The sequence below is a fragment of the Boleophthalmus pectinirostris genome, unplaced genomic scaffold (genome assembly GCF_026225935.1).
Source record: "Boleophthalmus pectinirostris isolate CB_2022bp ecotype Guang Dong unplaced genomic scaffold, ASM2622593v1 HiC_scaffold_17, whole genome shotgun sequence".
NCBI lineage: Eukaryota > Metazoa > Chordata > Actinopteri > Gobiiformes > Gobiidae > Boleophthalmus > Boleophthalmus pectinirostris.
This window is the reverse complement of record NW_026571115.1, coordinates 14,560,156-14,586,485: the sequence shown is the minus strand read 5'-3', so window position 1 is coordinate 14,586,485 and position 26,330 is coordinate 14,560,156. Positions and strand designations below refer to the sequence as shown.

General features: G+C 40.3%; 1 protein-coding gene across 4 annotated transcripts; it reads left to right on the top strand.

Moving 5' to 3' along the window:
* The first annotated feature begins 45 nt into the window (after positions 1–45).
* On the top strand, positions 46–26,330 carry gpatch8 (G patch domain containing 8). Of its 4 annotated transcripts, XM_055152540.1 has the most exons (9): positions 5,053–5,120; positions 7,857–7,875; positions 11,629–11,701; positions 17,851–17,892; positions 19,953–20,020; positions 20,313–20,399; positions 20,512–20,655; positions 20,752–20,882; positions 21,465–26,330. In XM_055152540.1, exons 5-9 carry the CDS (start codon positions 19,994–19,996, stop codon positions 25,411–25,413), a joined length of 4,338 nt encoding a protein of 1,445 aa, XP_055008515.1. In that variant the 5' UTR covers positions 5,053–5,120; positions 7,857–7,875; positions 11,629–11,701; positions 17,851–17,892; positions 19,953–19,993; the 3' UTR covers positions 25,414–26,330. The 4 variants fall into 4 exon arrangements, with proteins under 4 accessions (XP_020787701.2, XP_055008515.1, XP_055008514.1 ...); XM_020932042.2 differs by lacking the exons at positions 7,857–7,875; positions 17,851–17,892 and adding an exon at positions 46–202 and having other exon boundaries at positions 5,043–5,120; XM_055152539.1 differs by lacking the exon at positions 17,851–17,892.

Below are 26,330 nucleotides of genomic sequence, written 5' to 3'. Positions count from 1 at the left end.
ATGTTTTGTAAAGATAATGGTCCATTCGTGATTGAGCTTGTGTCCAGCGGTCTCTAGGGGGAAGGTGGATCTGTGCAGGCAGCCGAGTGTGTGGCTCAGAGCGCTGCTGTCAGAGGAACAGACGGAGCGAGCAGAGAGAAGCTGCTGCCTTCAGAAAATGGCCGACAGATTTTCTAGATTCAACGAAGAACGTGATTTCCAGGTAATGGATGCACTCTAACCCGTGTGAGGTCATTTTTGTGGTGCCTCGTTGTGATCGTGCAATGTGTAATCTTTATGGTTTGCTTTATTTGGCTCCGCTTTTGGCTGTGCCTGTGAGGTGCGTGCTACTGCTGCAAGCTAACTCGGCTAGTGCTAACGGAGAGGGCTAGTTCACTGCGACTCTGAATTTACTTCCCTATGATGCTCAGTTTTGCGGTACTAGACTGCTGTAGTATGCAGTAAACAGTGAGGTACATACGCGTTTGAAGAACTCTATCTCAAATGATCGCAATAAAACGATGTCCCACTGGAGATAAGTAATGGTGACCTTGGTTATTTATCGACTTGCGCTAATGTTGGATGCTAGCTCTCCGTATACACAGTTGGAAGCGATTTGGAACAACAACAATGAAGTCTCTTGTAATATCACTGTATGGCTGAACGAAAATAAAAGTTTGGATCGTGCACAAGACGTAAAAATACGGCTAACTAGTTTGTATTTACCTTGTGTTTTAGTTGTGGTGCCATTTTTCATAATATCCATAGAGAATTCTCTCGCCCAAAATGATTTATTCATATTCAGCAAACCCTGGTATGTCTTTTATTCACTGATAACTGATGCTGTTGTGTTTTATATTTTTTATATTGTTATAGCAAGTGGTTTTCAAGGACTTTAGAAATGTACCTTTTCTTTCTCATCAGCACCACAGCAGACACACGTCTTGCCAAATGCACTTGTTTTACGTGTTATGTTTTTCTTAACCGCACCCAGTTTGTCAAGTAAAAAAAATAAACACCTCTTATAGCTCGTTTTTTTATGTGTGTTTTTGTAGTATACATGTGTTACAAATCCTTGAAATATTATACAATTATTCAAACTGTATTCAAACTTTTGTACTTGACAAAGTTTACCTCAGGTGAGTTATTTTAACATAGTCCAACCGGTTTTTGATTCCTCGAAATGTTTTGGTCTTTGACATTAAGTTAATTGCTACGCTGTTGCATGTTGTGTATTACGTATTTGTACAACAGTCTCTGTTTGTGATAATAACTTTTTAATATTTCGGTGCATCTTACTTTAGAAAATACTTGATTAACCGATTTCAAATCAGTGGTATTTTTAGTGGGGCAGATGCCTGTTAACTTTGCTTAATTTTGTATAGCAAGCATCAAAGGTAAAAATAGGGCACTTGGTTATTCTTACAAATTGGCCCATATTCAAAAGCAAGTCCATTAGAAGATAGTCTGACTAGTGACTGACTAGTATTAATATTCCTAAAGCCAGAATACACCCTCAGACTGTTGACCTAACCCCTACAGAGCAGAGCAAACGGTTCAATGTCCATGTCCTCTGTGACTTTGCCAACACAACGTTTGGGCCCCATAAGGTTTTTTGCTCTAAAATGTCAGCTGTCTCAAGTCTGCTTAATATCAGTAGGCACCATCATATCAGCATTGCACTTCTGTTGTGAGCTCCCCATTCAAAGAATTTTGAAAAGATTAGACTTTCTGTTACAATAAAAAAGTTTACACAAAGATAAATTATTTGACAGCAGCCGCATTAATGTGTATTATATTGCAGTAGTGATTACAACAGTGTTTTCTTGGTTGCACTGTTGAGTTTTGGTTATAGATTACAAGACCTTGGCAAGTGTTAATGTTACATAAATAAATAAATAAAACAAGAAAACTAGACTACATGAAACTACAGAAAAGTTAGGTGCATGAATATGGGCTATAAACCAGGACTAAACAAGGTCTAGAACAGGTCTAAACTAGATACCAAGTCATATGAGGTCTGAACTCAATTAAGTACTTTCACTTGAAGTTTTCCCTGATACCATGTAAGGCAGCTGTAGACATCGGGACGAGGAGGAAGGGGGTCATAAATAAATCCTCTGCTCTCCCACAGCGGCCGCCATTCCCATAAAATCCCATAAATTCCCATAATCCTCAGCTTCACTCATTCTGATGCTGACTCCCATTCCAACTGAATTAATGACTTCCAGTGTGGCATCAAATCACCTCATTACAGTGGGTTGATTTGCACGTTTGCTTATCTCGACAAAAAGGTCCTGCCCAGAGAATCACCGGACTGACATGTCCTCATCACTGCCGACCGGGAAATCCATAGACCATCGCAGTTGCTTCAAACGATGTTTCAAAATATTCAGGATTCCCATGCTATGTTTAAAGTTAACTAGGTTCAACGAAAATGTTTGGTAATCTATCTGGATTCAGATTTAGATTTTTATCAGATTGTGACTGATTAAGTAATGAAAGTATTTAATACTAGTTGTCAATCAGTCTACAGATACTGTATACTACTGTTTATAAGAGTATCTTTTCAAATGGATGACAAAAAACAGGAAAACATTTTAAAGTTATAATTAGAGCTGCACAATTTGGTTTCTAAGTGATATTTTTGTGACAGGTATTGTGATGAAATTTCAATGTTAAAAAGTATATTGTTCTTTGCAGAGGACTTTCTATTATCTAGATTTCGATTTGATTGTGAAATATTGTGCAGCCCTAGTTATGATGCTGGATAAATGAGAGTTGCATCATAAAGGGCATTCCTGTTAATTTATTATTCAGTTCACTGCACATAAGAATTTAGAGTCAGAAATGAAAGCATGATTTTTTTTTCTTTTCTATTAGTTGATTCCAGGCAATCCTACATCTGCTTAAATACCCGGACTGTTTGGTGATGTTGTTGTTATGTTTTTGTTATGTTTTGTGAAGGTCAGAATAAACAGCCTCTTAAACACGACCTTGGTGTCTCCTCTGCTGACGACGAGAGGAAGCCATCTGTCTAGAGCTCCACACAGCTCCATAAACACTCTCCTTTTGGTCCCAATAGCAGCCCATTATTCACCACCAATCCTATACACGAGGCACAATGCACACGTAATGTTTGGGATCATGAATGTGGAGCTATGCCTGCAATCTAAGGAACAAATATCTGAGGGGGCGCTGCTCACTGCACGCTGCTGTCACCATTGGAATAAATTTAACAACAAGGAAATAGACTGAAATCCTTCATGTTGTCTTATAATTCACTCCTAGCTTGTGGCGGAAAATGAAATGATGTTCTTGTTGTGTTGGAATAATCTAGACCTCTAAAGCCCCTCATGTTTATTTTTAATATTTTGTGAATCTCCATTCTATTGCCCCAAGTCTTTCTATTTTTTTCTCTGATTGAAATCTATTCTCTGGGATGGGTGGCAGCAGCAGCCTCTCGCTCTAAGCTGTCAGTGTTTTGACAGCAGTAAATAAAACATAATGGCGAATTGAATCAAGGTTTTTAAAATGCAACAGAATGTGCTTGGTAACACAGCCTGTCACTGGCTTTATCAGCGTGCAAAAACTAAAAATTACATTTCAAGATACTCTTCTATGACGAGTAAAGAATATTGTACACAGTTAGGCCTGTCACAGTAATTATCATATTGCCTTATTGTTCAATATAATTTGGAACTACAATTTCTTTGTAGATTTTGGGTATTTTTTATTTTAATCAAATATCATTTCAACTGTAAAAGGTAAAATATGTGACTTCTGTGGCTTATTAGTGGATTCAATAAGCGCAGTATATATCTGCAGCAATATATCGTGCTTCATAATTTGTTATCATGACAGACCTATACACAATTGGTTCTGAATTGTAAAACTGGCAGAGAAAGGTAGGTGTAAGTAAAGATAGGAAAACATTTTATCATGGGATAGATTTATATTGCACCCTGTAAGTCCTTTTATTCCCCATTCAAGTGGTAAATTATTTTTCAAGCAATTTTGATCAGTGTTGTAGTCCACTGATTAAAGTGATCAATCACGTTTAGAATTAAAATTTTATTAAAACAATTACATCTGGTTTCTATCTTAATTCAGGAACATAAACCGAGAGACAGACTTTCAATTATTTGCCATTTAACAACCAAAGTCCATGTCAGATCCTTCTGTCTGGACTCTGCTCCACATGTTTTTACTGACAGATGATTGACTGTAGACCTTTTGATTCAAATATCTCCTGATTGGAAACCATTTCTATATCTCAATTTGATTAAAATTAAATTCATTACATAGCCCTAATTGTTGTGGTGCTTTCAATCATCCGATTATTTTCAATTACACGGATGAGCTTTCTAAAATTGGTTAGAACAAATATATATTTTCCTGGAGCACTGAAAAATATTAATATTGAACAAATTATGCTATTTTCTGATATGTTGTTTCCTCATCAAAAACGGACTTGGAGTTATATTTTGTTTCATTCAGACATGTGTAACACACAAATCTTGCATATTAAGGCTGATATCTTTTCTGTTCTACCTTGTGATGTCCCAACTCCATACATTTTCACTAGAATCATTTGCATAACTTAAGACCTGGAATGAGAGGTCTTGCGTCATTGAAAAAAAAAAAATAGAAAAAAGAAATTGAAATTGAAGTTTTAAATTTTTCATATGGAAATTTGACAAACTTTTTTGAATTGAATTGCCAGTCTCTACTTAGGTAAAGGTAGCTGTTTACTTGAAAACTACCACAACATGCCATCACAAAGTGGACAGAGCATTTTGAGCTTTGTAGATGTAGGTAGACTAATAAATAATAAACATAGGATAAATAAAGGATTACTCAAACATGTGTGAATGAAACAAAACACAACTTCAGGTATGTTTTTGATGAGAGAACAACATTAAAACTAATTAGCCAAAAGTTAATAAGAGTCGATGCGTAATATAGGACCGTTAAAATTACATGTGATGAGCACTTACATAACTTGAATAAAGGTTCAATCTTGTTGATACTGAGTAACTGTTAGTGTATTGTGTGTGCAGGGGGGAAATCACTTTGACCAGTATGAAGAGGGCCAGTTGGAGCTGGAGCAGGCGTCCCTGGACAAGCCCATAGAATCGGTAAGACCACCCCCGTCTTCTCTGCACCATGGGACCAGCTGTGGATGATTGGATGATTGGTCCAGGGAAAATATTAAGAGCCACCACACCTTCTTACCTCACTCATGTGTCCAAGTATTGTAGCTGCATTCAGTGTTACCATCTAACCTTTAGATACACTTCCATCTCCATTAATACTTAAGTCTCCCTTTTCCAGTGTTGTTTTGCTTATTACATTTTCTTTGTGAATAATTAAACTGTGCATACTAGACTTTCCTGTTTTATCTATGGATTTTACATAGACTTCAGATTGATGTTTTCCATTATTAGCCATTGTTAGTCCTCCAAGCTACAAAACAACAAATAGAGAGGATACAGCACTGCCATTGTAAAGCATAATAGTTTTTCCTACAACATTGCACATCAATTTGACTATCTTGCTCTGTGATTCCCTTTTTTGTATTCAAATCTACATTTTAATAGCTATGAAAGACTATTTTCTCAACAAAGCAACGCAGTACTTTTTCCTCTCTATATCCCCTACAAACAGAGTTGCACATTAGATGGTGTGAAAGGAAACGTTTGTGTGTGCTTGCGTGTGTGTGTCTACATAGACTAGAATTGATGTATAGTGTTTGTGTCTATAGGACAGTTATCTTATTGTACACAACTTGGGGTGTTCGACATTTCTCTCCTGCAGCGAATTGGCCCCCTATTAGCTAAGCAGCAATGACCCGGTTTGTATTTGCACGCTCTGCTTTCTTACTCCTATCTTAGGGTCCTTGTAACGCTTCTCTCTATCTCTCTCTTTCACTTCTCTATCCTCACTCTATGCTCTTTCTCTACTACAGTTATTCGGTGTACAGTACCCTCTGTCATTCTGTGCTGGCATGGTGCTTGTGCAACTGGGACTGCATTTTTCGCTGAAGAGGCACATGGATAATAGCGCAGGCAGTGTCTTCCCCCTCTTTCTGTCGTTGAAGCGCTCCCCTTCCCATAAGCTGACTCTTAAGCATTGTGGTGAGCAGGCCCTGGCTCCTGTTACACCCAACTACAGTATAATGTATTCAGCCATCCTCCACATAGTGCCAGCAACCTTTTATTTGGCATTTCAAGCAGCTAATGCCTTGCAGGGAAATTGTATCACACTGTAAATATGCCTGTGTCAAAATGAACATTATAAATCATGTTACCAACTATAATGATCAAATTTCGTGTGTTTTTCTAAAGCTTTAAATCCAATATTGCCTAAGTTAACCCTCATTCAAATACACATAGTCTGCCAATGTTGCATACAGCTTATTCAAATCCCTGCTATGATGCGTGGGTGCAGAAGAGAGGATTTAAATGGAGAGAGGAGGCTTGCTCACCTGGCTTGAGTGGCTCATTGGCTCCTGCGCTATTATTTGTGGGGGGGCACTGACAGCTGAGATTTGGCATTTCACAGAAAAGTAAACTGTATTAAATTATATAATGTGGCAATTTAGTTAAAATCTTTGACATTTAAGTGGAAAATAATTATCTTTCTTGCTTACAAATGTCAAGTTAATTCGATGTGTGACCAAATAGTAAATTGTTTATAACGTAGTTTTAGGAGTTTTGTAGATGCCTTGGTCCAGCTGCGCAGAGCCCTGCCCCTGCCATTTATTGTGTGTGATTTCTAGGCAGCTAGAGGTGTGTGGTACTTTACTGGGATCTATTTACTCTTTCTGTCCTTCCCCTTTTGGTCTTCGCTCTGACTCTCTAACATTGTTTTGCATTGCATGTTTTAACTTTGGTAGTAATATTCGGTACTCCTCCTTGTTAAATCATTTCAACAGTTATACCTCCCCCAGACCCATCTCTCTCCCCATCTCTCCTGCCCCACCCAACCCCTCCCAACCTGCCCCCTCACTGAACCTCATCCAAGAGCGATATGCAGCGGGCATCCTCAGAGCTACAGGCAGCACAACAAATATTAAGGACTTTTAAACATTTTAATTATACACAGGCACATTAAACAATTAAATAATAACACTTGTGTGTTCCATTTTGGAATAAGCTCTGGTCAAAGTATTTGTCTCAGAGCCAGTCAAATCCCTAGATAACATTTCCTTGCATAAAACAGAAATCCTCTGTATTAATGTGATATTTTGTTAAACTTACAGAATTTGGCCTCCATGTTTGAAAGGTAAGTAAAAGGAAATGACAAAATTAATGTTTTCATTTTACAGCACTGTAATCTAATCCCCACTAATTTATGTTACTTTGAGCACATTTAGAGACATGCAGTACATTATATTTACTCTGTAATCAGTGCTGCTAAGCAACTTGTTAGCTAAGCATAAGCCTCTGAGATATGTCTGAAACCCTAAAAGGGAATTCATTCAAAATAAATTTTAGTGGTGTTCATTCCATTGTACAGATAACCTGAATGACAGAATAGATCGAACACTCTGAGGTCCTGTGGGGTCCCCTGCATATCACTGCCCCTCCCATACCTCTGGCCCTGCACTGTGCCAAACATGGCGCAGTGTACTTTTAAAGCCACCCGCTCTTGTAGACTTCTGGATAATGTTTTCTATTTTCTTTCTCTTGTATTAACAGTCAGTTGGTGGATATAATGACATGCCTACTTTTCTGTTTGTACACTATTTGTGTTTGTTAAAGGCAGAGAGAGATTTGCATTTGTAAGACTTAGAGAAGCTAGTAGAACTGCAGTTCAAAGCGTTTGGCTGGATTCTTACGTTGTGTCACGTGTGACTGTTTTTTTGACAGCCCAGTATTTTAAAGCCAGGTTCGTATGGAAATGCCTTCACTCCACTTGCACTGCTGTTGGACTCGCCGCCGTTGCTTTCATCCGTCTGTTTGTCTCTTCTTTTGGTGCACTCATCTGTGCTTCAACACGTGGCCTGCGCCTCATCTCCGCCCAGCAACTCCCAAATGTACAGCTACCCTCTTGTGCTTCATCAGATGTTACAAATATAACTTTTAATATTTTAAAATGTTCAGATATGAGTACAAGTATTTTATTTGGTGTATCCAATCAACATCACAACAACAACAAAAAAAAGAAAACTAAACACACATATTCCCATGTCATTAGATTAGACTTTTCAAACAGGTCACATCCTTCTAAAATTCAGATTTAATAATTTCATATTTTTTTCTAACTATAATACTTGTTTTAAAACAGTATAGATTAAAATATGCAGACTGCATCTAGTCTAGTGTATATACAGGAGAGCCTAATTGCTGGCTTATCCATTAGCAGTGAGGGACATAAAAGTGGTTTATGTTGGTGGGAGGGGTTCACTGCAGCACATTCTGCAGTATTTCTCCTTCTCTCGACAATAAAACTAAATTGTCTGAAGAAACAAAGCGGAGACAGACTGGCGTAAAGTTTGTGCTGTCTGTAGTTTGGCCTGGTTACAGCTTCATAAAGGCAGTATTTTTCTGATGAGCTGCTCAGATTCCTCTCTTATCTCTCGTGCTGCGGAAATATCTGACAGTCCCACTGAGTGAGCACAGCACCACTCTCATCTATCAGTGGGAGCCGCCTCCACCAACCAGGAAGTGCGGCCTGTTTGGGGACAGGAGCAAAAACACAGATAACTATTCTGTGACCTATCATAGTGGCTAGTACTGGCTACACTGTTACATACTTTATTAGTAATGTGTAGTATTCATAGTAATTGCAATAAGCAGGGAACTATATAATGTGTTGAATTTTAAGTCATCAAATGGTTTTCCATCTGACTAAGACTTGTATTGAATTGTATAACATATAAACATTTGGTTAAAACAAAAAGACTTATCATTTGTAATTTTGGGGATTTTCCTTTTATATATATATATATTCCATAATATTGTTCCAGCTAAGAATGTTGCAATATCAGGATTTAGTGTTAAGAAACCAATTTTAACAACTATATCCCAATTTAACAGAAATCTTAATCTCTTTTCATTGACATTATCTAATAGATTACGACTCCACCAGTTTGTAATGAGCTTTCTGAAATCAAATTTATCTGAATGATAAATTAATATGAAGAAAAATGATGTGGCATAAAAATGACACCAAGAAACTAAAAAACACTTTATATCACAGTATACTTTTTTAGAATGTCACCACCTGTGTAATCACAAATAATCATTATGTGTATACTTTTTTAGAATATAGGTTGAATTTAAATGGCCTTGACTTGTATAATCACAAATAATCTTGATCCACAATCCAGACCTAGTTACAATGATGAAGCACCACCACACAGTAAATCAATCTAACCTTGTATATTATCACGTTTTGGGGCGGAGATGCCGTGTTGCCAGTGTCTGACATCCCTCACATGCACTAACCCATCTACGCTCACCTCATGGTCCTAAACTCACTCCTCTGTGGCGCGGGTGGCTCTGCCTACCCCCAGAGCCCTCCTCACCTCCCTCTCTCTGTGCCTGATCCACTTTGAATCTAACACTGTTGCAGTTTTGTTTCGACCACCTGCCCCATTTGCCCCTCTGTCCGTGTCCACAGTGCACTACTAACCCCAATAGTTCTTTTTGTTAAAGTTGATTTAACAAAAAGCTGCATGCTGTTGTTGTTTTTATTTAAAGTTTTTGTTCCAAACCACTTCACGTTTCTGTTTGTGTGAGAGTTGATATCGATCTCTTTGTGATTATAAATATCCTTTTTGTTTGGTTTGTATGTCTGTTTGGTAGAATGCAGCACTCTGGTGAATGTTAGCCAAAGCTTGGACTAGTTATAATCACAACTGAAAACCAAAAACACTGCTTTTTATTACGAAGTCTCATTGTGTCCTGTTTATTTGTGCTTGAGGATGTTATCTAGTGTGTAGTGGTGGGACAGTCTTGCATTTCACCTAATGTTATGTTTTCCTGCTGACCCATACTAGTGGTAAATAGTCTCCAACATGCCATGTAGTTAAGACTTCTACCTGTGCACGTTTTTGTTCTTACATATTTGCTTTGTTATAAATTAGTCATTGCTAGTATAGTTGTAACAATGTTTAATCCACATTCACATTCAATAAGAGCAATACTTTAATAAAAAAATAAATAAATGCTAATTAAAATAAAATAAAGGTCCTTTATTACGCAAAATTGATGCTTGTGAGCTTTAAGCCATCTTAGCATAGTTAGCTTAGCTGCTTAGATTAGTTTCCTCAAAAACATACTTGGAGTTCTTTTGTTTCATTCACACGTTTAAGTAATGCTTTTATTTTTAGTGTGTATACATCTCGAAAGCTCAAAATGCTCTGTTCCAACTTGTGATGTCATGAAGCTGTAGTTTTCAAGTTAAGAGCTACCTTTTTAGCTTTTGTTCAATAGAGATAGGAAATTTCATGGCTTGTGAAGACGTATGGATGTGTGGAGTTTAAAAAACAGATGAGTACTTCCTGTATTACCACATCATCCAACATCATCACGAAGTGGAACAGAGACTCTACGTATTTAGGCTTGGTTCCTCTCTTAAACATGTATGAATGAAACAAAACACAACTCCAGGAAACAACATTATAACAGAAATCAGAAAATAGTGTAATATGGGCCCTTTAAGTACATTTCCTAATAGTTAATGTTATCTTCTGGGTGAGAAAGTTAGAAAATAAATCAACAGATCACCCGCCTATTTACAAGAAATTCTAACTTATCTTGAACAAATATTACAAACATGCTTGTATCATTTTTGTTTGTATTTGAACTAGAGTGGACAATTGATAACAAACCAAACAATGTGATAAAAACATGCACAAAAAGTTACTTCTTTGAACTAGTTCGGGGGCACATACACACAATGTCTGCCTTCACGTACCCTCCTCCACTGTACTGTACTCTGTCCACCCTGGGCCTTGTAATGGTAACCCAAGGCCCACACCAGTCTCACACCACTCTCTCTCTCCCTCCTCTTCCTCCTCCTCCTCTTCCTCGCTGTATTTTATTTTGTTGTGACAGCTGCTAAATGTTTCATGGTGCCTCCCCCCTCCTCCTTTTCGTCATGGTTACGGTATCACAGCAAGCTTGGAGTTTCTTGGTCTTGGTTTTTGTTCAATGCAAGATTTCCATACCTGTACTGTGTCACTTGATTTCTTTGTGGACTTAAAGCTCGCCCTATCAGTGGTTCATATATGTATGCGTGATACATATATTTGACCGCTCCTCCTTCCTTGTTCCTTTAGATATAATAAGTTGGTGTGTTAAATTATAGACAAATTCATTTAAAAAGGTTCACCTAGAGATGTAATTCTAGTTCAATCATATATTTTCTGTTTACCTTGGACGAAAAGCTTTTAGAAACTGTCACTGCCCTTACCACTATCTGTGCTAGAAGACACTGACGTTACATGCTGTAGATGTGTATGGCAAAAATGAGATTTGGTGTTGGTGGTGGTTGTGATGATAGTGTGATTTGAGTGAATTTTTATTTTTTATTATTTTATTTTGAAATGAACTGTGACCCGTGCAAAAGCGGGTAAAAGCTCTTCTTATTATTGGAATATTTTTGGTTTTTCTTCTCTGTTTTCTCTGCCAGGATAACATCGGGCACCGGTTGCTACAGAAACATGGATGGAAGTTGGGGCAAGGCCTGGGCAAAACAATGCAGGGTAAGGCAACACTTCACACACACAAACATACAAGCTGGTATACCCAACTACAACTTTCTGCTTTCTTTACCCTTTTTACCCATTTATTTTTTACCAAACAATTTTATTTTCTTTATGTTGACGAATTTTCTGATGCTGGTTTTGCTTATTCTACTTTTTGAGATACTGCTTTTCTCAAGAAAATGCTTTGAAGTTGCTCGATTACATATCATTGTAGGTTAGAAAAACTGCTCCATATTTGGATTGCAAAAGAGTTTGTATGTTAACATTTGGACCATTCCCAGATGTTGTTAGCCCTGAAACTATTTACTTTGCCATTTACTTTTTTATATAAAGTACAGAGAATAGACATAATCTATTAAAGATGCACCGTGTAACTTTTCTGGTGGATGGTCTGTCACCTGATTGTCTCCATGGAGATGTTATTGCTTTGACAGTAAGAAAGAATGCATATGTTATTATATGTTATATATGTTTATTTACATATAGAGAGATAGAGATAGACAGACTCAGAATAAGTGCAGAAAGCGCTGCTGTCTATCACCGTGTGATAAAATAAGTTATGATGCCAAAACATTAGTCCATGGGATATGACATAATGACCCACATGTGTTAAATGCAGATGAGTGCCTGAAATCTGCTGAAATCCTACAAAACACTGACCTGATATCAGACAGGACAGCAGGTCTTTCTGCCGGAGACATGCACAGTAGTGCACAAAGTGGCATAGTCTGATAATCCTGTCCGTAATACTGTTGCTTTACTGCCGTGTTACAGGCACTGTTCAGAAAAAGCATGTACCGGTATTTAATAATTTAAAAAAAATTAAAAATATTTCTGAGTGACATCTTTCTGTGTAAATATCTCAAGTTACAATGTGGACACCTGTGGCTTTATAGACCAATGTGGCCTATATATGAGTTTTTGTTTTTTTTAATTTAGTTGATGGCTTATATTCAGGTGCGCTTAGTAGTCCGGAAATTACGGTAAATTTTATGCCGTACCGTGGAACCTTCCATGCAAAACAATCAGATTTCCACGGTGACAAGCAAATAGGCAGACCCTGCCATCAGAAAAGTTACCAAGTGCATGTTTAATGTACTTTTGTGAGTCAGCTCTATCGTTGTCCTTTCACTTTGCTCTAATAGCACAGATATGAACTGAAGCATTGCGGTCTTTTGTAAGGTCTATCTCCCCCCCTCAGCTCTTTGCAGTCTGTGGCTCAATAAACTGTGGAAGTGGGTGAGCGTTGTACATCAGCTTGCGGCAGCTGTAATTGGATAGCCTTGTCCGTATTGACTTGCTGGAGTGGGAGTAGGCGTGTGGGCTGCTTTGGCTAACGTCAGCAGCTCATTAGCACTAGCTAGCCGCGCTCATAGGCTCAGTGGGTCTGACTCAGTCCTGGCATGTTTCCACCGAGCGCCCTCCTGTTGCTGCCCTCTCCTCGTAGCTTCTGTTTTTGTCTGATTTCTTCATCTTGCCATTGTAGCTTCAGTTGTCACTGTCAATTAAAGTGAATGCTGTATTGTTGAGTGAAGCAAAGTCATTGCCTATTTCCCAGAAGGCTTTTTGAGAAATAAAGGTCATGCTGTGCACTTTTAAGCCTGTTTCCGTGGCATTTTAGGTTGTATCAAATTTGATTAAAACTACACTTGTTGGTTGTTTGTAGGTTGACTGCTCTAACATTTCTAGCATCTTTTCATATACTGTTCTCAGCTTGTAACCGATGTTCCTAAGTACATTACGGCTGGGGATATGATAATAAAAATAATCAATTTATTTCCGACATATTGCTTGATCAGTTTTCAATTCATCTTTATTTTTCATCATTGCCCCATTTAACACAAAAAGACAAAATTATTACTTCGAAGTCTGAACTTTGTTCCAAACCACATGCTTTTACTAACAGAAGATTTGTCACTCACTGACAAAAAGAAATGACTCTCAAATATGTTTAATATCCCAGCCCTAAAGTACATTTTAAGTCAGCTTTGAGCAACATAAATAATTACTCAGAAGCAGGTCTCCACCCTTTGACTAACCCTTAAGAAATTATTGCATAAATGGTTTTCTAGCATGTGCCTGGGATTATAGGGAGCTCTGTGTTCAGACCTGCAGACTAACCCAATTTGTACCTAATGCAATAACACTTCCATTACATCCCTGTCTTAACCATGTCAATGGAATTTAATTTGCAAACACATGATGCATGACAAGCCTATAGTATGGATAGAAATGCTTGATAATTGTCATGTACTAACAATATTTTGTAATAAAACATCATTATAGTGAACGTATTGGTGGCTTTTAGATAGTGGTATGTGGTGATGTCATACTTAGGATGGGGCAAAGGCCAGTTTCATTAGGAATATAGAAAATAGAAATGATCCAGAACCTGATAATTCATAAGAGGCCAGGCTCCTGCTCTCTGTTGATACTTTGCAGTGACATCGATCTGGGGGTGTTCTACATGTGTGTCTATTTAGTGGAATGTTCAGGAGTTACCATGGAGACACAAAGCGCACACACAGAAACATGGTCAAAAATGTTTTTAGATCAGAGTCTAAAAACTCAAGAAAAAAATACTAAATGGATTTAAACAGCAAATTTTTCAGGAGCCTGTGATCAATACAAGCGTTCATAGTCCTGTTTAGCTGTTTGATTTTCAACAACTAGGTGAGAGTGACTACTTAGCTAGCTCATGACTATAATTTTATGTGTAATATGTGTGTTATGTGTGTTAAGACACATGTTTTAAAGCACAAATCAGCTCACCTGTTGTAGTTCCAGCACAGTCTGCTCTTTTTGGTCAGATTGTTTTCTAAACCAAACACAATTTGACGTAGATTAAAGTCTGACTTGAGTGAGAGAGCCTCTAACAGAGCAGTGCTTTCTGTTAGGTTCACACCCCCAGGGAATGTTGATGACTGTCAGCTGTAAAGTATCAATAGTATCATAAAGAGCTGCATATTTCTAATGATTACTACGATATCACAATATTTCATTTTCAATTATTGATATGACCCAAACAACAGTGAAACTCACTTTCATTTACGTTGAGTAATAGATTACGAGTCTCCTATTATGTGAACATCTTCATAAAAACAAACTTAGTGAATTAATGATACAGTTAATTTGACATAAACATACAGATAAAATGCACTTTTGTTTTGAATTGACTAGAAGACTTCTTTATTGTTTCTAAAATTCTTGCAATTCTTGTGCTTTATGATTACATTGTGAAATGTAATTAATCATGAGATTCTTTAGTAACTTAGTAGCTTTACCTGCCTCTAGTGTCTATTAGATATTATGGGCCTGTAGAATGTAATACAAATTTGCAACAAAATATTAAGTCCCTATAATTTGGTTATAAGTAACTAGCAGAGCGCCTAGAAGTTTAGCAGATGTTATAGTGATCTGCTACATAGTCATTGGCTGCATTACCTCTAGTTTTGGAAAAGCTCAAGCGTTTGACTGATTTATGTCATAGTTGGCTTGGTTCCTCTGCTCATGTACATATATGGTCGTGCTTCCCGTTGTTTTGGAGTTGCTAAGCCCCGCTCAGTCGGCCTATGGCTTCTTACCAGGACACTACCTCATAGCAGAGGAGCTAACAGTTGCGTGTCATGTAGTTGTATCATTTGGGGTCTGCTATCAAGGTGACCGTGAACTGATACTATTAAAATCTCCTGCTCATGTGTGGACTGGAGGGCATCGCGAGTCATAGGGTTCATGTTTGTGTTTTTTGCCACTGGCGTTTTTGGTATCTGTTATGTAAGCTGCCTGCTCTTTTGTGCAGCAAGAGAGTAGTGAATAATTGGTGTAAATATTGTAGTACATTCTGAAATAGGGATGGGCAATATGGGGGGAAAAATTTAATAATTTTCTTGGGACCAGATCACGATTTCAGTCTTATCAAAAATCATGTTCACATACATACATACATCTGCATCTTCTGAAAGTTCACATTTCACTGTGATTGGTCGAATCCAGCGGTCACTCACTCATAGCCTTACAAAGGTTAACCAATAGGGGAAGTGGGTGGACCAACAGTAAAATTTGAGTAGACAGCTACATTATAGAGAAGTAGTGAATCACCAAAATAGCATATCGTCAGTGGGTTTGGTCTCAGTTTGATTTTTATCACCATATTGCCCAGCCTGAGCTAATAACGCCATAATGAACATACCATTACGTTGCTTTCTGAGATCACCGTTTTCCTCTCCTCCCCTGTCCTCTCTGACAACTACAAAGTTTAGAGTTTTGCAAAACATTGTCTCCCCTTTTTAAGTTTTCACTGTATTGACTTTGTTCTTATTCTTCTTTTGTCCTTTTTGCCCCTTTTTAGGTAAGGTTTGTTGGGACCCTCTGTATGTCCGTATGTGTATGTGTGGGTGTGCTTTCCTTCTCCCACTCTGCAGTTGACTTTACTGTAACAACCTTTTTACAGTGTACCGTAGGCTAATGGCCCCTATCAGCTTCCTACTGTTCGCTTTATAATCACTAAACCTTTTAAGTATTGTGAGTGTTTCCGCTTTAAAAACAAAGCCCAAAAATAAAATCATTTGAAATCAAGGTAGATCTAGGAAGCTATGATTCTACCATTACACCCTTTAGTGTCAATCACCACAAAACACCTAGATTTCCCTGACTTTCAAGGCTGCCGTATCTGGGTATCTGATTGGCTGTAACTACAACTTTGAATGGCTTGCAGAGTAGACAGTTTCCCCCCCCTTTCTGCCTGTTTGCTTGTTTCTACCTTCAAAACCGGTGAAACTCATGTGTATGTGTGTGTATGTACTACTGACCGGGCCAAAGAGTCAACTTACAGGGACCACCTCACCACCGTCTCAACCCCCCATGGCTGTTCACAGACCCCCATCCTCCCCCTTGTTTCTTTACCCTCCTGCACAGCATGTTTGTCCCAGAGGTGTATCCCTGCCTGCCTCAAACTGCCACTCAACTTGGGGCTTTCAGCAGTGTTGGAGGAAGAACAAGCAATCATTGGTTTACGTGATAGTGTGAAAAGTGGCATTGCATATCTACCAAACAAAATTTCAGTGTTGATTTTATGAACATATACAAGACAGGCTTTTCAGTAAGCACCATTTAATAACCAAAAAGTCCAAAATCTTTTACTGTAAGATGATTGGCTGTAAACCTCTCAATTAATCATTGACAATCAGACATGGCTGAATCTGTTGTATTTGATTATAGTTAAACTAATTGCCCAGCCCTAATGTAGACATACAGTAGAAAGTTGAAACTCAGAGTCTGCTCTAAGCACTGCTCAAAGCCCTCTGGTTTTCTTCTCAGGTACATTTGTGTGTCATGTCATCACTGCTGCCGGGTTAAGCACATTCAGAACTTGACTTGCTGGCTGCACGCTAGCAAAAAATACACGTAATAGCAGGGAGTTTTGCTAACTGGGCTGACACAACTGTTTGAGAGGCAAAAAAACTCAACGGGGGAAAATGGTGGTTGTTGCTACAAGCGTAAAATACTTTAAAAGGCTAAAATAAAATATTTTTATTTGTTAAAGGTGCACTGTGTAATTTTTCTAGTGGGGAACCCACAACCAGTTTGCCTCCATAGAAATTTTATTGCTTTGTCTGGGATGTTTCACTATGACTTTAAACTCCATCTCCAAGCAGGAAGCAAGAACCGCCACCAGGCCAAGTTACAGGTCAAGTCTGTGGAGAAGTGACTCTGCTTACAGTAAGATTGTATGTTGGCAGTGCTGAGCAATAAATACACGTTACTGTATATTACTTACTACACTGTGGAATAATCCAGGAGAAGCAAGAACATCTCCTCTTGAAATGTTTCATAGTGCATCTTTAACAAAAATCATTTGCTAATATAATTAGTCAAGGATTAGTTTAATTAAAAATTTTTACATTTTGGGCACATTTTTGTAACGTGATCAAACCAAAACCAATCAAGAAGGTCTTGGGCGAGTGAGTGGTGAGAGAGGTTCCCTGTAAGCGCCGAGCCCTGAGTGAAGGGATGAGGGGTAGGGGGTGACGCCATGACACCCCTGTAGTTCTGCCCCTGAAAGCCCACAGCCACACTCCCAACCCCACCCTCCCTTCTCTATGTGCCTCAATCTTCCTGCTTAACCAATTGGTGTTTCTTTTTTACAGCTATTTGATCCTGCCCATGTTGTGCTGATGGTAAACTTAGTGGTAAATGTTATTTTATCCCCCAATTGAATTATTTTCTTTTTTTTTTCTTTTGTTTTGATTTCTCCCATAATTTATTTACCTCTCATCAGAGCACCAATGCTACATAGGCTTCCAATTCTCTCTGTATTAGTCTTCATCCTGCTGCTTGTGTATATATCATGCATACGTATTACTTCTAGAACATTGTCATTTTGTTTGTTTTCAGTTTTTAACCTTGTGATTCACACCCTGTGATGATCTAGATGCACATTGTTTTTGTCTGGTCCTTTCTTTTCCACTGGAATGGGTAATGTGGAAGTATCGTCACTGTGTTTGAGGACTGGTGATAGTTTGGGATGACTATAATTGTTCATTAATCTTTAATCCTGGATCCCGTTCACACAGACCACTGCAGTGGCTAACACACCCACTCTGTTGTGGTTTCAGTTCTGATGCTGTGATTAGTAGGTAGTCTTCTTGTGATACAGAAATTACACCATCTGCCCCTCTTCTCTCACTTCCTTTGTGAAATAATGCCTCTAATATTGAAACTGCCATAGATCCCTCCCATCAAGCACTGCAGTGGGCCTGCGAGTCCAGGCCAGCCATTATACGTCAGTACACCATGCATCTATGATTTCAGACATGTCATTGGGCTGTGATGGAGTCAAGACAGTGGAGAGATACTTGATGATAAAACAAAACATATATGTAAACAAATATTAAATGTGATAAATTTGTAGCATAATCTGCCAGTATTAAGAGTTTGTAATAATTCCATATGCCCAATGGTATACATCAAGAACTAATTCATGGGAGAAACTAATTGAAATGTGTTGTGGAGGAAAAAACTGAAACCAAACTGAATTGATAATCAGGACGTTTGATTATTGTATTTGGCTGGCAACAGGAGCAGCAGATTAGTCCAAATTCTCTATGCATTTTGTTATGAGATTCCCCTGTCTATCTGTCTGTCTGTCCTCCCCCCTCCTCCCACCCATCCCATGTGTGTCCAGGTGAGTATTCCCCTGCACTGTCACCATGGCGATACCTGGCCTGTGACGTCACTCTGCCGTTAGTTCAGTGCTTGTGTCCTTTTTAATTTTACTCTGTCTTTCTCTCTGCTTTGTTTGGCTGATTATGAGTGGATTAAGCAATGTGTCAATCTCCAAAGTAGTTTGATTTTATATATTTTATATCTTTAATGTTTCATTCTTGTTTTTGGTTGTCTTTGGTTTGTTTATTTTTCTACAATTTCCTTCAGAGCTTGCTCTTTTCACAGCTTACATGACAGAGTTTAAGTAGAGTTCATTTTTAACAAAGGGGGTTTGAAGCAAGGGACATTTGGACTCATAGACATGGTAAAGGACTTGCAGCAGTCAGCCGTGTCAAGCTTAGAAAGAAATGATTCAATTGGGCTGCTCCTCTCCCGGTTGTGCCGCAGTGACAGTGGCTACGCAGGCATGTTGCAACTCCACACACCAACACACATTAACACACACCAAGACACTCACTACACACACCAACATATATTAACACTCACCAACACACAGAACACACACCAACACTTACCAACACACAATAACACACCAACTCTCACCAACACACACCAACATATATTAACCCACACCAACACTCACCAACACACATTAGTACACACCAACACACACTCCAAGACACATCGACACACATCAATACACACAGAGTCACTGAGGCTGTCCTTGATAAACTTGGCATTCTGGTTTAACAAGACTGCAGCAGTGAAGAGGCACAGGAGGGGGATGAGGACTGTACTGTTCTATATCACACACTGACAAAACATCTAAGCATAAACACAATCTCAATAGAAACATTTATAAAATCTATTTGGATAGATCAAATAACACTGCCCTTGGTGGCTGCAGTAAGCTGTGAGAATAGCCAGTATTTGGTTCACTGTAGCTTTTTGGTCTCTTTGCACTTGAAGGCAAAATTCTCTAACCCCAGCACCCTATGCTCTATAAGCAGGCTGTCTCCGAGCTGGTCACATGACCAAGTTTCAAAAACTTCACTAACACTTTGCTCTGTGTTTTTTTTCTCAGGACGCACCGACCCTGTGCCCATTATCATCAAACATGACGTTATGGGGATGGGACGAATGGAGATGGAGGTGAGCTGCCTTTTATAGACCAGACTCATGAAATACACAGTTCTGGTGTGTATATTTACTGTAGATGATAAAAATTGCTGTAACAACAGATCTAGCTTGAAACTAATTTAAGTTCAATTTAATGCTATACTGTGGAACATTCCAGGCAAAATAATGCAGTCTCCCCTCCTCAATACCCTCTGAGAACTATTTTATGAGACACATGACGGGCATATGAGTACAAATGACTTCTTGCTTTATTTACTTTAAGTGTATGTACAGTTTCGTAACTCGAGGTATCTTGTTATTGTAGCTTGATTATGCAGAAGATGCCACAGAGAAGAGAAGAGTTCTGGAAATTGAAAAGGAGGATACAGAAGAACTACGGCAGAAATATAAGGTACATTTGTTTTGTTCTTTAGAGACAGTGCCTGTCTATAGCAGTGATCTATAGTACATGCAAATCATTGATGCAAATTCTGCTTTTTAACACTTCCCTTTGTCTATTTAAGGACCAGGTGGAAAAAGAAAAGGCAATTGCTAAAGCTCTGGAAGACCTGAGAGCCAACTTCTACTGTGAGTTGTGTGACAAGCAGTACACCAAACACCAGGAATTTGACAACCACATCAACTCATATGACCATGCTCACAAACAGGTATACCAGACAAGACCAGCCTTAATAAGAACAATGAAATAGTTTAGTATTATACTAAATACTTCTACTAAGAGTATGTCTGTTTTGTGAATACAGAGACTGAAGGAGTTAAAACAGAGAGAGTTTGCAAGAAATGTGTCTTCACGTTCTCGGAAAGGTGGAAAAAAGCAAGAGAAAATGCTGCGGAGATTGCATGTGCTAGCTGAGCAAAGGAAACAGCAGGACAGGTAAGCGTGCATACAGTGCCCTCTCATGGTTGGATTGCAGATACATCATTTGCTACTTTTGCTGTTGAAATTAATGTTAAGGAGCCCATGTTAGGCTATTTTCTGATCTATGTTATAATGTTGTTTCTACATTAAAAACATTCCTGGGGTTGTGTTTTGTTTTATTCACACGTTTAAACACAAGCCTCTCAAAGAAAACACTCCACCTTGTGATGTCATGTGGTGATTCAGGAAGTGCTCCACTGTGTTTTTAACCTTAATACACCTTCACTAGAATCATTTGTATGATTTCAGGCCTGGAATTGCCCATCTCTACTGAGCTAAAGGCAAAAGGTAGCCATTAACTTGAAAACTACTTTTTCATAACATAACAAGGTGGAACAGAGCATTTTGAGCTTTGGAGATGTAGACAAATAATAATAAAGGGTTACTCAAATGTGTGAATGACAGAACGTAATTTCGGGTATGTTTTTGATGAGGTAACATTTCAACATGGCTGAAAGCTCAAATGAGTCAATTCTATGTAATATAGGACCTTTAATATTAATTTACATTTTCATCCATTTTATTTTTTTGTTTCAGTACTCCTGGAAGTGGACCGAAGTTTAAAACTACTACAGTAGCTGTGGATGGAGAAAATGTTGAGGATTCTGACATGGCGTTAGAAAACATGCCTGAAATTACATTGGAAGCCCCAGATGCAGAAAAAAGTGAACAAGCTTCCCCAAAGCAAGGCTCAACCATCAGCTTCTCCCTTGGTAAAAACAGTTCCTCCTCCCCTACTCCAAGCAGCGGTGGATCAAAAGTTAGTGTTTCCTTTTCATTTGCGAAGAAAGCACCTGTGAAGCTTGAGACAGCGGCTGCAGTGTTCACCGATCATGGCGAGGAGGTTGTAGAGGAAGGTGAAAGTCAAAATGGAGAAAAGGTTGCAGGACAGGAGGAGGTGGCGGGGGGAGGTACAGAGAGTCCTAAACCAGGATCTGAAGGGGGTGAAGCAGTAGAGGCAGTTACAATTGTCCCCACAGAAGAGGAACAACAGCCTGACGATGGGGCGTCTCTAGCTTCGACTCTCAACAAACTCAAAATGATGATGAAAAAAGAGGAAGGGTATTGTGGACAGGAACCTCAGTACTATCACTATATACCGCCTGCTCACTGTCGGGTGAAGCCTCACTTTCAGTTCTTGTTATTCATGAAAGCAGCAGACCAAAATCAAAGCAAAGAGGAAGAAGACAAGGAAAAAGAAGAGAAAGAGGTGAAAACCACTGAAGTCACCCCAGAACAGACAGAGACTAATGTAACTGAATCTAAAGTAGTTATAAATGAGGTGAAGACCAATGTAGCTGAAGTAAAAAACAGTGAAAGTAAAACCAGTGAAATTAAAACAACCACTGAAAATAAGTCAGTCAGTGAAACTAGATCAACTCGCAGTAAGAAACAGTCCAAGAAAAATACGAACGAATCATCAACTGTAAAAGAAATTGAAAGTAACCCAACATCTGCACCAGAAGCTGAGCCTCCACCTCCAGATGTGAAAAAGGAGGAAACTCCAGCATGTCCAGCGAACACAACATCCACTGAGACTACCTCTCCACCTAAAACTGACAACACTCAAGAGGCAGTAAATTCAGACCAGGGCCCTAAAATACCCACTGGTCCCTTTTTCCCTGTTTTGAGCAAAGACGAAAGCACTACTTTACAGTGGCCCTCTGAGCTTCTTGAATTTACTAAAGCCCAGCCCTCTCTGTCTTACAGCTGTAATCCCCTTTACTTTGATTTCAAATTGTCTCGTAATAAAGGAGTGCGAAATGCAAAACTATCAAAATCTCCTAAACCTGAAGGCTCAGATGAAAAGGTACAAACAACTGTTTCAACAACTGAAGCTGATTCCACCGATAAACCTGGTTCAAGCACCGACACAGAGAAGGCAGCTCCAAAGGAAGAGCCGGTACAATCAGAAGGTGATGCACTGAAGGCGTCAAGTAGCAGTGCCAAGAAAAAGAAGAAAAAGAAAAAGCACAAGAAGTCGTCCAAACATTCAAAGCGCAAAGAAAAGGACAAAGGAGCAGGTGAAGAGGCTGAAGGAGAAGGGGAATCAGCCCAAGAAAAAACTAAAAAGAAGAAAAAGCACAAGCGAAAGAAAAGTAAAAATAAAGGTCCAGACCAAGAGGAGGCTGCAGGTGAGGAGAAAGAAAAACCTAAGGTCAAGTCCGAGGATAAAGTGCCATCGGCTCAACCGACCACAGTGAGCACAGCCACTGGCAGCACTGGAGCTGAACCGGGAAAGAGGAAACGTGCTATAAAAGAAGTGCCTTCTAAATCTGGAGCAGAGGAAGGAGCGTCTGCAAAAAGCAGTGATAAACCAAACTCACTGGAGGAGCACAGTGGCACCAAGCGCCAGAAGACCGATGTGAGTGTGCTGCAAAGTGCCTCCTGTTCCACGTCTGCCCAGAAAAGTCCGGCCTCTGGTCGACCCCCCAGCAGCGACAGTGAGGATGGGGGCTCAAACCAGCGCTCACGCCATCACAAGTCCAGTCCCAGAGACCGAAGGCACCACAGCGAGGAGTCAGGCCGCTCCCATAGCCGCTCCCCCCGGCGCGGGGAGAGGCGGGGCAGTAGTCGAAGACGACATCGTGGTCAGACTTCTCGTAGTCGCTCTTACTCCAGCAGCTCGGAGCGCTCCTCTCGAGGCAGCAGCCGCTACAGCCACCGAAGCCGTAGCTACTCTGAGAGTTACAGTGACTACAGCACCGAGGGGCGCCGCCGCCGCCACTCCAAACGTTCCTCAGACTCTGAGTATGAGAGACGGGGCAGCAGGGGCCGCAGGAGGTCCAGGAGGCATCAGTACTCCTCCTCTTCCTCCGACGACTCACGCTCTCGCTCACGCAGCTACAGCCGCCGCAAGCGGCATCGGAGGCACCACCGCAGCAGCTCCCGGAGTTCGAGCAGCTGGAGCCGCAGCACCAGTGGCAGGTCCTGGAGGCGGAGCTACAGCCGGAGCCGCAGCTCTGCCAGTCGCTCCTCGTCCTCCACCAAAGGCTCACCCCATCGCAGAGGGGCCAGGAGCAGAGCGGACAGTGACACACATCGCAGAGACTTTAACCGCTCTCGTATCTACCGCTCCCAGTCGCCTCGGGCATCCTCCTCACGAGGCCTTAACCGCGGCACTCATTCATCGAGTTCACAGACTTTGAGAGCAGGTGGTTCGAGAGATGCAGGAGAACAGAAAAACACACTTACAGCTCGACAGCTTTTGGAAAAAGTACAGTCCAAAAAGAGTTCTGATGATTCTGTCCCAGGAACTAAAACTGGAGGTAAAATAAAGGACCCACCACAGGGTTACTTTGGTCCCAAACTTCCCCCCACTCTGGGAAACAAAGCCATGCTACCACTCTTTGGTAAACTACAAGCAGGAAAGAAGCCAGTGATTCCACTCACCAGACCAGACGAGGGCGACAAAGGGAAGGGTTCAGAGGCTGACAGTGAGGTCATTCTAGTAGAGCCCATTCGAGAATTTCCCCCTCCACCTCCGCCCCCAGCTCCACCAGTGCAAAAGATGGAGGAGGCTCCTCAGAGCACTGCTCTGTCAGAAGAGACTCAGCAGCCCACCACTGAGCAGCAGATGCTTCAAGAGCCCAGGCCTCTGTTTGAACAGGAAGCACCCATGATAATGGGTCCATATCAAGGAGAGACTGAACAGGACCCTTCTCAAAACCCTATGATGGAGCCACTCATGTCCGACATGCAGCAGCAGCCTCCAATGCACGCTTATGCTGGTTACCCCCCTCCCTTGGAGGAGGACGGTCTGGAGGCAGAGGAAGATGGACTGGCTCCTCTGGAGAGTCAGCCCATCACTTTCACCCCAGAGGAGATGGAGAAATACAGCAAGCTCCAGCAGGCCGCTCAGCAACACATCCAGCAGCAGCTCTTGGCCAAACAGGTGAAGACGTTTCCCTCGGCAGCAGCCGCTGCAGCAGCTGCAGCAGCTGCAGCTAACCTGGCCCCTGCCCCTCCTCCCCCCACTCTGCAGCAGATCCACATCCAACAGCCCACTGTGTCTGTGGCCTCTGGGACCTCCATCACCACAGTGCAGCATGCCATCCTGCAGCACCATGCTGCTACAGCTGCTGCCATGGGCATCCACCCTGCTCACCCGCACCACCCACACCCAGCCCATGCCCAGCTCGCCCAAGTGCACCACATCCCTCAGCACCACCTCACCCCCATCTCCCTGTCGCCCTTAGGGCACTCCCTCGGACACTCTTTAGGACACTCTCTGGGACATGCTGGCCTCATTCCAGCTCACCCCACTGCCTTCCTCTCTGGACAGCCCATCCACATAATCCCGGCATCAGCTCTTCATCACACTCCTCTGGCCCTGCACCATGTCCCCCATGCGGCTCTGTACCCCACTCTCTTCACCCCCCGGCCCTCTCAAGCCGCTGCAGCAGCAGCGCTTCAGCTGCACCCACTGCTCCACCCCATCTTCTCAGGACAGGACCTCCAACACCCCCCTAACCATGGCTCTTGAGTAATGCACATTTTACCAAACCAGCCATATAAAATTGTCATATTATTGGTCACATGATCCAATCATTTTCTTCTGGCCTACAGTGAGAAAACCTAAGAGACACTAACTTTTATTAACTGTTCTTTAGCCATTACCATTTGGTAATGACCTAAATCTTTAAGGTGTTTTATAATACCTCTGACACTGGTGTTTAATAAGAACATTTTTAAACGAGCAAACTACTGGAGTTTTTGTTTTACACATGAGTTTCTTAATCTGCTCAGTTTGCAGCCAAAGAAGTATAAATACATATAATGGCTGACTTGTTAAGTAAAACATGTCAGGAAGAGGGTCACGGCATCAAGTCAAAGCATGCAGTTCAGAATGGCCTGCTAGCTCTTATTTCTACTTATAATGTGAAGTCCAGTAATGATGGCCATCTTAAATTCAGATCTAGTTTCCAAACATGGTACCATCATTTTTTAAATAAGAGAGTGAAGCTGAGTTTGTCTGCATTACTCTGAGGTAAAGCTAATGTTTATTGTGGTAAGGGTTTATATGAATGACTTGCACTGATATCTGTACATGACAATGATGCTTTTTTGCATCATGTAACAATAAGATTGTAGTATACTGCAATAATTGTATTTTTTCCGTTTTTAAATTATTTTCCTAAATGCTCTTTTAGGAAGAGCTTTTTTGCTTTTGTGTAATTTTGTAAATAACTGCTGTAGATTAACCTGATGTAACCATTGTAGAGGTTAAAACTGCTACTGAATAACAGAACAAGTTTAATGGACAACACATGTATCCAGGTAATTTCTCTTATCCTTGTAAAGACTGCAGAGAACATACACATTAACAACATGTCAGTAGCAACTATTATTTTTTAAAGAACGACTTTGTTTTGGCAAATAAAATGTTGAGTTCATATACAA